The following is a 15,000-nucleotide window of genomic DNA, read 5'->3' as shown; positions in this document are numbered from 1 at the left end:
TAGACCTATAAGTGGATTCGGATGTCAGACCTGCATGCATGCACGCGTCGGAAAAAAAAAAAAACAAAACTCAAAAGATTCTTTGTCATGCATATTATAAATTCATGAACGAAATTTCCCCACCTTACATCCAAGGCCTAACTTCTCCCTATAAACCAGTGACAGTTTTGAGATCTATCTGCTGACTCTTTATTGCTTGACGTAAGAAAATGTTCCATCAAATTTAACAGTAAGTCGTTCTTTATCAGTTGTGGAATAACATAAGTTTTAACTCACTCAACCCTAACACCGACCATATCCGTTGTTTTCCCCGGGGTACTTTTACCCCATGCCTATTTATTCCATTTTACTGTGACAAATTATAGGCGTAGTATCAAAGTTAATGCTTTTTTTTAGTTTATACATGTGAGTAGTAGTTGAATAAAACGATCTATGTACATGCTCATTTTTAATACAGTTTTTCCAATTTTGAAAAGTACCAAAAATCTCTAGGGTTGAGTGAGTTAAAACTAGATCCAGCTCTTCATTTGACATTTTTAAAAAGAATCTAAAAACAGAACTTTTTTCCCCGTGTCTTTTATTCCGTTGTATATTTTAATTTGTGCATTGATTAACTATTTATTGTTATTGTTTTTTGATTTTCTTTTCTTTCATAACGCCCCGAGCACCTTTTTTTTTTTTAAAGGGTTTTACGGCGCTTGCAACACATTAAGGTCATATCAGCGCCAGTAAAAAGGAAGAAAATGGGATAGTAAAAAGTTCTAGAATTACAATTAAAGCACAAAAGAAAAGGTGAGACAAAGGGGAATTGGTTCAAATAGGGAACAGATGTAGATTCCAAGAGCACACCATCAAAGTACTTGGTTTGAGATCACCTAAAAGTCTCATCCAGACACAAGCACAGGTCCCAACTAAGAGAAATACACTCAGATGTTTACAAATCATATAATATAATATGTTAACTAAACATAATACAATGCAAAACAGAGAGATGATTTACAAGGAAAAAAATATCATCTCCCAAAACTATAACTATACATTCGACTGTTTCCCTCCCAGCCAAGGAACTCCGGCCAGGGTCAGGACAAAACTAAGTAATCTCATTCCAAGACAACGACAGGAAACAATCGGAAAACAGGTACGGGGGGATAGAAGACACAGCATGTACCTCCCTGCCCACTATGGGAGGTCAGGATCCCCACCCAGCCGAGCACCTTTGAGTGGAAGTGCGCGCTTTATAAATGCTTCATTATTATTATTATTATTATTATTATTATTATTATTATTATTATTATTATATTGTGTTTTGTTTTTGTTTTAGTTTTTAATGGATTTACGGCGCTTGCAATAGATTTAGGTCATATCAGCGCCAGTAAAAAGGAAGAAAGTGGGATAGTAAAAAGTTCTAAAATTACAATTAAAGCCAAAACCAAAGCAAACAAACAAACAAACAAACAAACACGCCTCCTCACCCCCTAAATAAAGCAAGAACGATGAAGTCTCTAACTCAATGGTTTATTGTAGACTGTAGATATATGGAATCTTTCTTCATAATATATAAATAAAATAAATGGTACTCTTCCTATCTAGTCTAGGAATGGCAGTATAATTTGTACACGCATTATTAATCTTTATATCTGAATAATGGGGATGTTCTTATATCATTCATTTCAACAACAATAACAATAAAAATACAATAGATGATGATGATGCTGCTGCTGATGATGATGATGGTGGTGGTTATAATAATAGTTACTATTAGTAATAATAATAATTATAATGATAATAATAAAAATAATAATAATAATAATAATAATAATAATAATAATAATAATAATAATAATAATAATAATAATAATAATAATAATAATAATAATAATATGATGATGATGATGATGATGATGATGATGATGATGATGATGATAGATGATGATGATGATGATGATGATGATGATGATGATGATGATGATGATAATAATAATAATAATAATAATAATAATAATAATTCTCTATTCATCACTCGTAAAATCGTGGTAATTTCATCACAACTCTGACGACAAATAAATATTTAATCAAATTAACAATAATTTTCAAACACGAAACATTATAGCCCTCTTTACACACCATGTAAACTACCCACCCCACCAATATAAAAAAATACTTTTAGTGTGATGTTTTGTATTGTTTTTAAGGGTTTATGGCACTTATCACACATTTAGGTCATATCAGCGCCAGTAGAAAAGAAGAAAATTGGACATTGTTTTTGTTTTTAAGGGTTTTACGGCGCTTGCACACATTAAGGTCATATCAGCGCCAGTAAAAAGGAAGAAAATGGGATAGTAAAAAGTTCTAGAATTAAAGCAGCCAAGAGAAAGTAAGACAAAGGGGAAATGGGAACAAATAGGGATCAGATGTAGATTTCAAGAGCATACCACCAATGTACTTAGTTTGAGATCACCTACAAGTCTCATCCGGACACATGTACATAATCCAACAAAGAGGAATACACTCAAATGCTTACATTATACATTACAAATAACATATAATAATACATAACGGAGAAAATTGGACATTCTAGATGTACAATTAAAAGGACTTGAGGAAAAAGTAAGACAAATGGGGTATGGTTCAAATAGGAAACATGTAGAAAGTCTCACCCAGACACTAGCACAAGATCCCACTGAGAGGAATACACTCAAATGTTTACAAATCAAATGTTTAAAAAAAAAAATAACAGTACATAATAGAGAGATGATTTACAAGGAAAAAAAATATCATCTCCCAAAACTACAACTATAGATTCGAATGTTTCCCTCCCAGCCAAGGACTCCGGCCATGGTCAGGACAAGACTTAGTAATCTCATTCCAAGACAAAGACAGAAAGCAATTATTGAAAAACAGATACAGGGGTATAGAAAGCACAACAAGTATCTCCCTGCCCAATATGGGAGGTCGGAAATCCCACCCAGAAGCCTCTTTTAATCTAAAAGTGAATTATCATTATCATTATTTTAGTGCTACTGTTATTCATGTTAGTTTTTAAAAAAATAGAAATTATCATATTAAAATTATGTCAAATTTATCTTTTAACAAAATTAAGGTAAGCACATCTACAAAACATGGGTTAATTATTCAAAAGCTCGCATATATGAAGTTGGTACCATCAACGGGGTAAATTTGCCTTAAGGGGTAACTTTGCCTTAAGGGGTAACTTTGCCTCTGTAAATTTTGAGCAATTTGAGTCATCTCAGCTTAGTTGTAGTTATTATCCTGGTTAAATGATTGAACTTTTATCAAAGGAAATAATGACCACAAAACTAAATATCCTCTAATTGGTCCAATATTAAAGTGGCAAAGTTTCCCCTAAAGGTAAAGTTACCCCAGTTGACGGTATTAAATAATAAATGAGAACATGGCAGCAATGGGGCCTAGAACAAGTAAGGCCTATGTACTAAATACATGCCAAAAGTCAAAAAAGGACACACACACACACACATATATATATATATAGCAATGACTATCCCGCACAAATCTTTGGGCCTCTTTTTCGCTCACGAAGTGCCCAAATTCGCGGCAAAATATGGGAGGAAGCCGTTTCGTATATGCTATTTTAAAAAATTAATTACGACGCTTTTTATCGATGAATATGACTGAAAGTTGGCACACAATGGGAAAAAGGTCATTTTAGATTATGTCAAGCGACAAAACTCGTGCGATTACCGGAAGTTCGTTAAAAATAGATTTTTACACTTTGGAGTAAAATATTTCTAAAACTACTGGGCGTGGAGGTTTTGTCGCTGACAAGGTAATACATGAACATTTCTTCTTTTTGGTTGTAAAATTTCATATGAATATGACGAGTACTTTTCCCGTATTTTACAAAACACCATCCCAAGTTTCAACCTTTTAATCCACTTATTACGCAATATACAACCAAAGATCGAAAAAAATTGCCGAAAAAGCGTCCCATATTTTCACGTTTTTTTCCTCTTTGCGGGTCATCCAAATAAATGACACCTTTGAAACCGCATAACTTGTTTATTTATGAATGGATTTTCAAAATTCAAAAACATTTTTAATCAGTGGAGATAGAGCTTTGATTTTAGACAAAAAATTTTCTCAAAAAAAGAAAAAAACATTTTTCATAGTCATTGCTAATATATATATATTAGTAAAATCAGTAAAATACTGATTAAAATATAGTATTAAATGGAGAATCATTGAAAGAGAATTTACACAAGGCCATATTATTATTATTATTATTATTATTATTATTATTATTATTATTATTATTATTATGAATTAATAATTAATTAATTAATACGATAATAATAATAATAATAATAATAATAATAATAATAATAATAATAATAATAATAATGATAATAATACTAATAATAATAGATAAATAAAGAAATGAATGTTACATTGTAAATAGATCAAATAAATAATAGGTAAATCAAATAAATAAATAATAGAATACTGTAATAAAAAGTTACGTATCCCTCACCTTCTTCTTTTGTTTACTGATTGATGTACATATATATTCATTTACAATTTTTAAAAGACACAACCATCTTCAATAATAGAGCCAAACAATACTGAATAGAACAAACACACACACACATGCACACACACACACACATACACAAACACAGACTCAAGACTCTTTCATCATATGTTCTGATTGTTGTAAGACTGTAAGTTTGTTATCCGGGAATCATAAAATTCAAACTGAAAGCACAATAATAATAAAATACAACAAGAGCATTCTGAGTAAATAAATAATTTATACATAATGACATCTTCAGTAGGCATCACAAAAGTGTGAATCTATAAATATAGGAAACTACTGTATATTATTATTATTATTGTACAGTCGGTTCCGCTTAATCGCACACCCTCAGGAGTTCAGATTGGTGTATTGATTTAAGTGGAGTGTGCGATTAAGCGGAGAAGTTACACCTCCCAGTTTTAGTAAAAGAACAAAATATCAAAACACGGAACGGTTCAGGCTCAAAACCCTTCTTTAGGTGATTAACAAAAAAAAAAACAAAAAAATGAAAACATACATCATCAATCAAAATTTAGACAGAAGGCATGAGAGTATTTGCCATAATATGTTGTCGGCAAGTATAATCTTAAAATTAACGATCTTAAAATAATAGCCCTCAGCGGGACTTGAATCCTGGACAATCCAGTCCGAATGTGAGTGTCATATCACAAGACCATATAGCCGCATTAAGAAGAAAGATTGGCTCTGCACAAAGCCTACTAAAACTCCATTCGAGGAATATCTGGATTTCTCAATGTCTGAACCGGATGTACATGAGTAAAAAATAAATGGCGTAAAGGCATCGAAAAGGGAAAAACACACATAACAATATATAGATTTGGTTATCAAAATAAGAAAATACAAAGAAAAATAAAAAAAGAAAAGAAAAAAGAAACCTGCTGCGGTTGAGTTATTTTTAAATGAAAACGTTTGATCTCAATTTGATCTCTCTCAGTAATTTCATACATTACTTGAATAGGGTTCAACAGTCGTGACACCACTTCCCTCGTAATGGCATATATCAACTTGGTAACTGGTTCTAAACTATTGGAACAATGGCAGACGCCATTATGAAAAAGTACAGATTTTCTTTGTTTAGAATCAAGCTGCTGGTTGCTGGGCGTATGTGACATCGGATTGTTGAATCCTATTGCATTGGCGGAATAACAAAAATACCATCAACTTACAAACAAAATAAAACAACATCATGGAAATTTAATTTTAAAAAAAGCAAGGCAATTGTGTAAGCGCTAGATATAATATATACAATTTCAAATTAAAAGAAGATCAAACCAATGTGTGACCTAGATAGATATGGCGCTTGAAGTTTATAGTGTATATCTCAACAACCCAATAAACAATCTTTATCTCTCCCCATTCACAATACACACACAAACTACACATTCAATACACCCCAAAAAAAATTGATAACTAAATTGTAAAACATTTTCTTAAGCCAAACTTTAGATCATTATAGTAAATACAAAATTTGTACCAACATGTACAATAAAAAGTAAGCAGTATCTAAAACAAATCATTCGTTCTTAAAAGTAGCAATCTTTTGTTACATAATTTCGTCGTAGTCGTAAATAAATATTTATCCAAATACATTAAGAATCATCAAAGATTCATGGTTAAATTAGGTGCATCCATTGGCAGGTCTGTTAATCAAACACAGTTATGGCCTTGTAATTACAACAATGATCCCATAACAATTTGGGTTATCAGACAAACAAATAATAATAATAATATATTCACTTCGATCCCAAACATGAAATCAAAACTAATTCATGGCAAAATACTTTACGAGGCCCAAGTTCTTTCAATATTTACAAGCTTTTTTATTATCTATCAAAATCTTCACAACTCAGCATGAATAAAAAATGTTAAAAATCCTTATCAGTAAAGACAAATATATTTCTGAGTCAAGTTGTTTGTTCTTTTTTAAAATTTTTATTTTTGGTATACTATCGACACTAATACAGAACACTGATTGATAAAACACCATTTTCAGATAGATTTTGTATCTGTATTCATGATTTTTATGTATTTAAAAAAATTATTATGTAAAGCGCTGCAGAGCACGATTAACATGGATGTTTAGGCACTATATAATTTCATTATTTATTATTATTATTATTATTATTATTATTATTATGACCCACTCCCTCAAAACGATATTATGTCGGGATGAATGAATCGGGTGCTGCTGTAAAATTGAATTTATAATTTATAGCCACAAATATCAATCTTGGTGTAAATTTCACTTCTCTATGGTGGAGAATAAATTCTATTTCTTGCATTGAAAAAGAATCCAAGTTCGTATTTCTGATCATTTTATTTCTAAATTCACTTTTCGGAGTTGGATTCATCCCGACAATATAATACTGTTTTGAGACGATTGGTCACATTTTCATCTTAAATCTCTTTGAAGTCTCAGGTTTAGTTATTTTTAACAACTCTTTGGTAACCTTTACCTATATTTGGCTTCTTATTTTATGTAACAACCTACTGCCCCTAAACCAGGCCTGTCTAGCTGAAGATTTAAAAATTCGTAATTTTTGTGAAATAAAAATTGTAGTCACTATAGTTAACTTTAAAAATCAACAATTTGCCCACACAAAGATCGAGTAGCACTTAAAAATCCTTAAAATAATATAGTCCGACATTAACTTTTACTTTCAATAAGTTTAAATGACTCAGAGATGCTCTCAAGAAATTCTGAAATTGGAGTCAGAATTTCTTTATTTTACGAATTTTTGGTAATGGTAGGCAGGTCTGCCCTAAACAGTATTATATTATGTCAGAGTGACATTGATACCTAAGTTTGAATTTATAATCATGCTTATGTCAGAGTGACATGGATACCTAAGTTTGAATTTATAATCATGATTATGTCAGAGTGACATAGATACCTAAGTTTGAATTTATAATCATGCTTATGTCAGAGTGACATAGATACCTAAGTTTGAATTTATAATCATGATTATGTCAGAGTGACATAGATACCTAAGTTTGAATTTATAATCATGCTTATGTCAGAGTGACATAGATGCCTAAGTTTGAATTTATAATCATGCTTATGTCAGAGTGACATAGATGCCTAAGTTTGAATTTATAATCATGCTTATGTCAGAGTGACATAGATGCCTAAGTTTGAATTTATAATCATCATCATAATCATAAACCTTAACCCTCTCCTTACCACCAGCCGCAAAATCGTCACATTTGTTACAACACAATATACATTATTTAAAATTCAGATATATTTTCTATATCACAAACTTTGAAGAATGATCTTTGTTTAATTAATAAGAACATGAAGTTGTTTTGTATAGATCTTGTTTGAGTTTTTAAAAAATCTGTTTTTCTGTTGGGTAAGCCTGCCATTTTGAGGAAATACTGAAAAGGATCGGTAAGGAAAGAGTAAAGTTTATATTTTACTGAGGACAATAGGTAAAGAAAGAGTAAAGTGTATATTTTACTGAGGACAATAGGTAAAGAAAGAGTAAAGTTTATATTTTACTGAGGACAATAGGTAAAGAAAGAGTAAAGTTTATATTTTACTGAGGACAATAGGTAAAGAAAGAGTAAAGTTTATATTTTACTGAGGACAATAGGTAAAGAAAGAGTAAAGTTTATATTTTACTGAGGACAATAGGTAAAGTTGTTTAATCCACTCCTTATGAATTGTAGGAAAATTGTCGGTCGTTATGACGCAAAAATTTTTTACCTTTAATTTCTGAATCAGATTTGTGTTATAAACCATAATATTTGAAGAAAAAGCTTTGTTATTATTTACAAGGACTTAATCCTCTTTTCTAAAGCTTAAGATCTGAAAAAGTTTGTTGATGAAACAGTGCCAGACAAAGTAAGAAATAAAAATACAAGAAAAAAAACAAATAAAAAAAACATCTCCCCAAAAGACAGGCACTGTTTCATACACAATTTTTCAGATCTTTATCTTCCACCAGTGCCTGCTCCCTGATTTCAATTCAATTTTACTGGTCTTATTCATTTATTCATTCCGACATAATACGATTTTGAGATGGTGGGCCACATTTTAGCATCTGGTTGACCCTAACATGATACCAGTATGAGGGCGGTGGGGCACACATCTCTCTTACTCTTACAATAGGAATGGTAATCCTAAAAAGAATATTATAACAAATATCAAATGATTAATTTAACTTGCCGAAAACTGAAACATGTGTAATGTCAGCCTGTTTGGCACAAATACCTGCAAACTAATGGGATGCAAATCTTCTACTGATGATATGCATTTAGCTAAAAAAAACCTCACAATATCTGCCAGTCGAATGGAACGTACAAATACACTAAATGTGTAACCTTAAATGTTTATAGTCTGATTAATATGTTAGTGAAAACTACTCAAAATATGCTGGCTAAAAACAATAGCAAAGATCTAAGTGATGTCAATTTCGTTCCTTCTATATGTTTAAGTATATTAAACATATATGTAACCTATAAAAATAGAAATTCATGTTAAAAAAAAAAGCCAAACACCCCAATGTAAAAAGCATCATAAATTTGTTGTTTCTGTCTCGTATTGGTTTTCAACTGTTGTAGCAACAGAAGCTAAAGCAGCTTCCACATTGATGAAAAGTCGCTCACATTGTTTTTTCCAAAATCCAGAGGACTGAAGAATTCCAAAAATATTTTCAGGAATGGAGACGATTAGAACCTCAATGCCGATGGAAGTGTATTCGTCAATTATAAATTCTAAAGCTTGAATTCCCATCATGTCGATAAAGGCAACTTCCGAAACATCAATGATTAACACTTTTAAGTTGAGTAGATGAGTCGTTTCAGGTTTTGCAATGTGAGACACTTCACATGCATGATTTGGTCCACCACCATTGGTGTTAAGCTTCACCGACCCATTTTCCTTCTGTTTATTCAGGGCATTTATCTCCACTGGATTCACTTTCAATCTCTCAAATACTGCATTGGTAAAAGTTTCAGAATTAAAAAAATACAATGGCGTTTTCACTCGTAATAAACTGACAGAGTGTAAAGTTTGGATTGATGAGTAATGCTTTATAGAGCGTAGTTGAACCGTAGACACACTGGTTTCAATCTGACCAATCTCTTCCACCGGGTGAATCATTGATCGGAAAACGACGAGGAAAAGAGAAAATATAACACTGGCGAGAAGCCCGATGTCGGCATTCAAAATTATAGTAGCAAAACAAGCAAACACCAAAACGGCACAGTCAAATTTGGATTTCCTCCATTCTTCAGGAATGAGTAAGATCTTGAGAAACATGGATCTCAGACTTATAAGAATGATAGCCGATAATACACATGTTGGTAAGTCGTAAAAGTACGGCCCTATCAACATAATCACTAAAAGTACAAGTCCAGCAGCGAACAGCGAGGCTATTTGAGTTTTACCCCCAGCACCGTCTTGGACAATAGATCGGGAGACGGATGCCCCAGTAATGTATCCCGAAAACAGACCACAAACAAGGGTGCACGCCCCGTTGGCCATCATTTCTTGACTCGAGTCGATGATATAGTTGTGTTTAAGACTCATAGTTTTAGCCATGGCTAACGACTGTGCAAAGGATACCACGATGATCACAAGGGCATCTCCTATATAATCTGCTACTAATGAAATATCAGGAAATTTGGGTTCAGGAACACCAGTTGGTACATCTTCCACAATTTTCACATCAAATTTATCATGAAATTTTCCATAGGAAGAAATCAACGTTGTGGCAATGACTACAAATAATTCTATAGGTACTGGAACTTTTAATTTTTTCTTGTACTTTTCATTAATGAATTTCTTCACAAGGTAAATAATCAACATACATATAATGGATAGGATCAATGCTGCAACATTTGTATCCGGAAGGTTTTTCAATATGGCAATAAATGTTCTGATTACTTGTCCAATTCCTTTATACCTAGGTATAGACAGACCAAAGATAGTTTTAAGTTGGCTGGCAGCTACATGAAAAGAAACTCCAATTGTAAATCCTGTTATCAAAGAATTGGACATGATGACAGTGATGCGGCTTAGACCGATCCTAGAAACCACGATTAGAATGATACCTACAATTACACTAACACCGCTGGCAACCTCCATCCTTCGGTGCGTGATAGCATCCTGAATGTCTTGACTATATCCGTTTGTGCCATTGTCATTGTTCTCGTTATTCATTCCAGAGTATATAATCTGATTGGTAATGTTATGAGTACTATTATTATTACTACTCACTTGGCCAACCTGTAAACCTGCTGCCTGACGTGAACGAATCAAATTATCGACAAAATCCATACCGACTTGACTGTTGTCGTACTTGTCCAGGATATTGGCCATCATCAGACTTAAGATTGCTATACATCCCCAGGACAGTTGTCGACCTGTGCCCAGGAAAAAATAAGTCAATGATGCGAAGAGCGAAATGTAAAGCCCGACAAAGTGAGGTAAGGTCGACAGGGCAGCAAATGCCATTCCTTGGGGTATCATCATTACCCCTGCCGTTAAACCTGCAATAATGTCATTTGGAAGGTACTCCTTAACCTTATAAGTCCTGAAAGTCTCAATAATAGGAAAATGTTCCTGAATAACACTTTTGGCATCACAGTTCTTCACTTGTTTTTTAATAAATTTTGAGAGACGATCCTTGACGGATTGCTCCTCTTTGGGAAGACGAAACTTTGACTCAAAGTCAACCAGCTTTGGGTAGTGGCCGATAAAAGCATCCTCATCTGTGTTGGGGTTGATGTCTACAGACATGCTGCCTGTGCTTAGAGTTTCCAACTTCGCCATCATACATTCATCTGGCCCATTAAAAATTTCTGGAGGAAAATAATGAGAAATATATAAATAATCAAATATTTCACAATTAAACCTTCAAACTATGAATCTTTCGAGTCATAAATTCCCATCAGTCATACGGCTGTAACTAAAGTTTAATTTAACCATCTTCATGAAGATGGCTGCACAGCCGTTTAAATAGGGCCCAAACTTTCACTTTAGTTACTTCTTCCCTCACTGGCTACCGTCAAGTAATGTAAACAATCCACTGTCAACCACAGTGATAACACCTGTCAAGACCGGGTGCACTGGCAATAAATTATGTCTGCAGGTAAATCTCATTGCTTTGAATTTCTCTCAGGCAGAGAGTAGTAGAAATTTCATCAAAATACTCAATTTTCTCAGCCCGTTGTGGACGCAGCATCTTTTTCATAATTTTCAAACATATATGGATGGAAAGGCCAATTTTTCCTCTACAAGACGCAATTATTTTTATTTACATCATTAAATGATAAGTTTGTGTTTTGCTCTTTTGAATAATCAGAGTTTTTTATGAAATAAATATTAAAATTATAAGTTTACGAAATATTTAAAAATTCAAAATATCAAACCAACACTTTTTACCATCAAGTGTGAGGGATCAGAGAAAAGAAGATAAAATTATCTTTCATATGATATATACTTTATTATGTAGATTCAGGGATTTAAGAATAGAGGGTGTGGAAAGGAATCTCAATAATTATTTTTGTTACCAACAAAGAGGAGAATATTTCATATTTTAGAAACCCAATAATAAAACTAGATAGTCTAGTGATGATAAGAGACATTTATTTAATTTGATTTCATTGAAGTTAAGCGGAAATTTTAGATATTTCTTAAATTTACTTATTTAAGTTCTGTTCAGGTTATGGAGAGACACACTGAACACGGTCATCACACCAGTACAAATGAAATATGTCGAATTTGTTGTGAAAGAGTACAGAGCCGTGCTGAGAGGATTAAAAGACTCTAGACGTTATCAACAATTGCTATAAATATAAATGTGAAATTCTGACATATCTAAATATTTCAATTTGCAAGAAATGTGTTTCACTGATACATAATTTAAAGAAATGCGATGCAGGTATTGATACCTTTGGTTCAATGAGAAAACTCTGAACAAGAAACAATACTTAATGAGGTGAATATGATCCTAATCTTTCACCAGTGATGTGCTATATGCAGTCTATATGGCACACAAATTAAATGAGGTGCAAGTCAAGTACATGAAAAAAAGTAATGGGCATGGATATCTCAAAAATAAGGTTATGAAAATTATAAGAACTCTTTAAGATTTTCTTAGTGGTTTTGATTGTCTTTAAATGAATGTCCTTATATAACAATTTTTAATGGAATTCTTATAATTCGTTGATTCTGGGATAAATATAAGTGAATCACATTTGACTATGTTTCTGGTTTATTAAAAAATTTCTATTAAGACAATGCTGTGATTGGATTTCAATTTTACCTTACTCAAAATCCTTACTTTTACGTACAGGTGAACTGATATCTCAAAAACGCCTCAATCTACTGGTATAAAATTTATATGTCTACATTCTACAGATATTCAACATTATTTCCATTACTTTAATTTTAAAATCTTAAGTGTTGAACATGTTAAAATATTATCTTAAAAATTTTAATTCACTTAAATTTATGTATCAATTTCATGGGTTATCCATCTTGCTTTTTAACACCATCATAATTATGATTATATAATCAATGAAAACTCTGTTAATAAACTGTTTGGTAGTATAAAAATATTTTTGCTACACATAATAACGGGAATACTACATTAGTTTGAAATTCAGAAAAAAATCGATCAAAACGGCGAAAAAATTGTCTCCCTCTCTCAGTGTAAAGCTATGACTCATCATCACTAGACTGGCTAGATTTACCTGGCGAACTAAACTGAAAGCAATAAACGCCTGTGGCTGAAATAGCGATGAGACTTGGGCAACAATAAAGTTGTTGTATGTTATTCTGCTCTCTTGGTCAAAATGATGAGTGAGGTTGGCTTCCAGTTTGAAATCAAACCCTTCCAGTGAAGGACTGGATCCTAAACGATACAGTTTAAATCATTACACCAGAAGATGTGTAGCTCATTTTTTGGGGAAAGAAGAATTAGGTGGGGGAAGGGATGGGGAATATAATGGGTAGGGGAGGGAAAGTCAAATCAATGCTTAATTAAATAGTAATAGGCATTGACATGATTTGATTAAATTCTAATCTGACTTTATTTTATTTTTTTACAAAGTATAATCTCAAGGAGGGCAACAGAACAAAATGTATGCCAGATTTAGAATAGAATAGAATAGATGGTATCAACATCGCTTGATTAGGCTGTTGGCCTGTCGCCGAGTCTTTCCAGTCACTGAATGTCTTGTTCACAACAGATCTAATGCATTTCCCTACCTGATCTTGTGATCAGGGGCTAGCCTACACTGCACTTTCACTACTGCTGGCAAATAGTTCCATCGTTCAATAACTCTTTGTGTAAAAAAGTTCTGTCAAAGGGTGGTAATGAAATCAAACAGGAGATTTTAATTTTATTCTTACAAAAAATGATTACTGATGGGCACAATCATAATAGTTTTAGGCCTGGGTCTTTGTGATAGACAGACCGATGTTCTGCCCAAAGGATACCATTTTCTGTCCAGTTAATATTAAACTGGATAAAATTCTTTACGAAGTGGCAATTCGGATTAGAATCTGAATAGGCTCCCATGGCTATTCGGACTCAAACGTCCAATATGCATGTGCAGACACAGGGGTGGGGGAGACACCGGGCAGTGGGCAGAGGGTGGATAACTGATATATAGAAATAGAAGAAGTATTCAGAAGAGCTTGTTTTGCCCATATATCACACTGACTCAGCTCATGCCCATACTTCAGTCTGTAGAAGGATTGGTGCATGTCTAATACGATCACAATTTATATTATTTCGTCCTGATTTTATGTGCACATCGTGTTATGTTGTTTGAAAAGCTTATTTTCCTTTAGATCAGTCACTTTGACTTTTGCTCTTTTTAATTTCTATCTGGACTTCCACTTGATCTAGACTTTGCTTTTCTTGTCAAATAAAGAAGACTACTTACGTTACTATACTATTCTGTTATTTTCAGTGGCATCAATTTGATGTAATTATCAATAAAATAAAAATAAAAATAATAATAATAATAAATAATAATAACAACAAACAAAAAACAAACAAACAAAAGCTAACTTGCCATATAAGACAATTCTGACAGTCTGAATAATCTGTTGATTGCACATGCGCATTGGAATTTGAGTCCGAATAGCTACAGGAGACTATTTTTTTAGACTCGAGTCCGAATAGCCGCAGCCAATTCTTTATGCGACTGAAGGAACATTGAGGGGTTTTTTTTTTTTTTACACTCAATTAATAATTATAATAGCAAATGGCTTGAAACGCCACGAGTATGGGAGTCAAGAGGGGCAGTCTCAGTCAGTAGACAATTATAATGTCAAATGTCATTTCATTGCTCATAAACTTATAAACAAAGATAATATTTTGCACAGATTAACCTGGCAGTCCCCATCAAATAGGGTAAAAAGGTTGTGTTTGTGTGTGTGTGTCTTTTTTTTTTTT

The 15,000-nt window shown here is 32.7% G+C and overlaps 2 protein-coding genes across 3 annotated transcripts in view; one reads left to right on the top strand and one right to left on the bottom strand.

The window, feature by feature from the left end:
• The window catches only part of LOC144956201 (filamin-B-like), an 86,095-nt gene that overhangs the window by 26,295 nt on the left and 44,800 nt on the right, over positions 1-15,000 (top strand). The window lies entirely within an intron of this gene.
• Positions 8,662-15,000, bottom strand: part of LOC144956202 (sulfate transporter-like) — a 6,653-nt gene continuing 314 nt past the window's right edge. Inside the window, exons 1-2 of one of the 2 annotated variants that reach the window (XM_078886640.1) lie at positions 13,286-13,474; positions 8,662-11,389 (exon numbers count right to left, since the gene is read on the bottom strand). In XM_078886640.1, the coding sequence (XP_078742766.1) occupies positions 9,099-11,363 (2,265 nt within the window). In that variant the 5' untranslated portion in view covers positions 11,364-11,389; positions 13,286-13,474 and the 3' untranslated portion in view covers positions 8,662-9,098. Of the gene's footprint in view, positions 11,390-13,285; positions 13,475-15,000 lie in introns of those variants that run through there. The other variant, XM_078886639.1, reaches the window with a different exon arrangement.

This window comes from Berghia stephanieae, chromosome 10 (genome assembly GCF_034508935.2).
Source record: "Berghia stephanieae isolate SIO BIC M18660-M18661 chromosome 10, UCSD_Bste_1.3, whole genome shotgun sequence".
Classification (NCBI taxonomy): Eukaryota; Metazoa; Mollusca; class Gastropoda; order Nudibranchia; family Aeolidiidae; genus Berghia; species Berghia stephanieae.
Note: the sequence above shows the minus strand (reverse complement) of the source record. Positions and strands in the feature narration are given on the sequence as shown.